Raw genomic sequence first — 2,446 nt, forward strand, 5'->3', positions numbered from 1 at the left:
GGACGCGTACATGCTGCGGGACAGCGAGCTCTACCAGGCTTTCCGCGCCTGTCGCGACATCGGCGCCATCGCCCGCGTCCACGCCGAGAACGGCGAGCTGGTGGCCGAGGTGAGCGCGGGGACGGTGGGGACCGGCAGAGCCCCCCCGGGTTGTCCCCACCCTGACACTGTCCCCGTACCGCAGGGAGCGAAGGAGGCGCTGGAGCTGGGCATCACGGGGCCCGAGGGCATCGAGATCAGCCGGCCCGAGGAGGTGGGTGGCAGCGTGTCCCCGTGTCCCTGCAGGGGTGGTGGCACAAGTGGGGCTGGGATGTGCCGGGGTGTCCCCAGGGCTGGCAGCACTTGTGCAACCACCTGTGTACCTGTCTGCACGCCGTGCATGCACCTCTCTGCACACTATCTGCACGTTTGCACGCCTATCACACTGTCTGCACACCCGCCTGTGCACCAGCACGTCTGTCCATGCACCCATTTCCACGCCTTTCTGTGCACCAATGCATCTGTCTGTGCACCCGTTTGCACACCCACCTGTGCAGCAAATCTCCTGCCCACGCACATATTTGCACACCCATCTGCACACCCATCCATGCACCAAGACTCCTGCCCATGTACCCATTTGCACACTCGTCCATGTACCAACCCCCCCATCCACACACATATTTGCACACCCATCTGTGCAGCAAACCTCCTGCCCACGCACCCACTTGCACACCCACCTGTGCACCAGCATTCCAGTCCACACATCCATTTGCACATCTGTCTGTACACCAACCCCCCTATCCATGCACCCATTTGCACACCCAGCCTTGCACCAACATGCTTATCTGTGCACCCGTTTGCACACCCACTCATGCACCAGCACGTCTGTCCATGCACATATTTGCACACCCATCTGTGCAGCAAATCTCCTGCCCATGCACCCATTTGCTCACCCACCCACACACCCATTTGCACACCCGTCTGTGCACCAACGCCCGTCTCTCCGCAGCTGGAAGCCGAGGCCACGCACCGTGTCATCACCATTGCCAACAGGGTGAGTGGTGCAGGGTCCCCCACTTAGCTGGCAGTGGGCGCCACGGCTCCATGGGGGGTCCCCCCATGGAACCGGGACGCCCCAGGATGGCACCACTGACCTCCCCCCCATTTTTGCAGACCCACTGCCCCGTCTACCTGGTGAACGTCTCCAGCATGTCCGCAGGGGACGTCATCGCCGCCGCCAAGATGCAAGGTAGGGGCTCGGATGGGGAGGGTCCGACACGTGTCACATGGGGGGACCCCCCCATCCCCATGCATGTTGCCTTGGCCCCCGCCCCCCAGGGAAGGCGGTGTACGCGGAGACCACCACGGCGCACGCCACGCTCACCGGGCTGCACTACTACCACCAGGACTGGTTCCACGCCGCTGCCTACGTCACCGTGCCGCCGCTGCGCCTTGACACCAACACCTCTGCCTACCTCATGAGCCTGCTCGCCAAGTGAGACACCCCCCCCGGGCACCCCACACCCTGGGCACCCCACCCCAAGGGACTCCCTGGGCCCCCTCCCCAGCTGCATCCCTGCTCTGGGTGCCACCAGTCTGGCTGCCCCAGCACCCCGCTCCCCCAGTGCTGTGCTCCCCAGACACCCCATCCCTCGAGCACCCCCCTCCTTGGGCTGCCCCCCAGGCACCCCCCATCCCCAGCACCTCACTGCTTGGGCACCTCTGGGTGCTCCATTCCCTGGGTGCTGAGCTCCCCGGGCACCCCAAAACTTGGGTTCCCCACTCCCTGGGTGCTGAGCTCCCCAAGGACCCCACTGCATGGTTACCCCACAACCCAGGCACCACCCCGCTCCAGGGAAATCCCCATGTGTGGGTGCTGAGCTCCCTATGCACCCCATTCTCTGTGTGCTGAGCCCCTCAGGCACCCCATTCTCTGGGTGCTGCATTCCCTGGGTGCTCAGTTCCTCAGGCACCCCATTCCCTGCACACTGAACTCCCCAGGCACCCCATTCCCTGGGAGCTGAGCTCCCTGGGCACCTGAACATTTGGGTTCTCCATTCCCGGGGTGCTGAGCTCCCTGGCACCCCAACATTTGGGTGCTCCATTCCCGGGGTGCTGAGCTCTGTGGGCCCCTGTTCCTGGCGGGCTGTGTCCGGGCGGTGCCAGGGGTCCCGGCGGTGCCGTCAGCTGGCCTGTTCCGTGCCCCCGTAGCGACACGCTGAACATTGTGGCGTCGGACCACCGGCCCTTCAGCACCAAGCAGAAGGCCATGGGCAGGGAGGACTTCACCAAGATCCCGCATGGCGTCAGCGGTGTGCAGGACCGCATGAGCATCATCTGGGAGCGCGGCGTGGTACGGGGTCCCGCATCCCTGGGGGGTGGGCTAGGCAGTGGGGCCAGCTTTGGGGCAGGAGGGTCCCTGGGGAATCCCACGGGGGGTTTTCCCTCTGGAATGGGGGGGATGAGA

General features: G+C 64.9%; 1 protein-coding gene across 1 annotated transcript; it reads left to right on the plus strand.

The window, feature by feature from the left end:
* Window positions 1-10: 10 nt before the first annotated feature.
* On the plus strand, window positions 11-2,332 carry LOC104464170 (dihydropyrimidinase-related protein 5; the record flags this gene model as incomplete). Its single annotated transcript, XM_010076807.1, has 6 exons — window positions 11-109; window positions 185-253; window positions 989-1,033; window positions 1,153-1,228; window positions 1,318-1,474; window positions 2,191-2,332. Coding segments are annotated over exons 1-6 (588 nt in total), but the record flags the coding sequence as incomplete, so codon positions are not given.
* Between the last annotated feature and the right edge of the window lie 114 nt (window positions 2,333-2,446).

Source organism: Pterocles gutturalis, unplaced genomic scaffold (assembly GCF_000699245.1).
Source record: "Pterocles gutturalis isolate BGI_N339 unplaced genomic scaffold, ASM69924v1 scaffold4718, whole genome shotgun sequence".
Taxonomy (NCBI): domain Eukaryota; kingdom Metazoa; phylum Chordata; class Aves; order Pterocliformes; family Pteroclidae; genus Pterocles; species Pterocles gutturalis.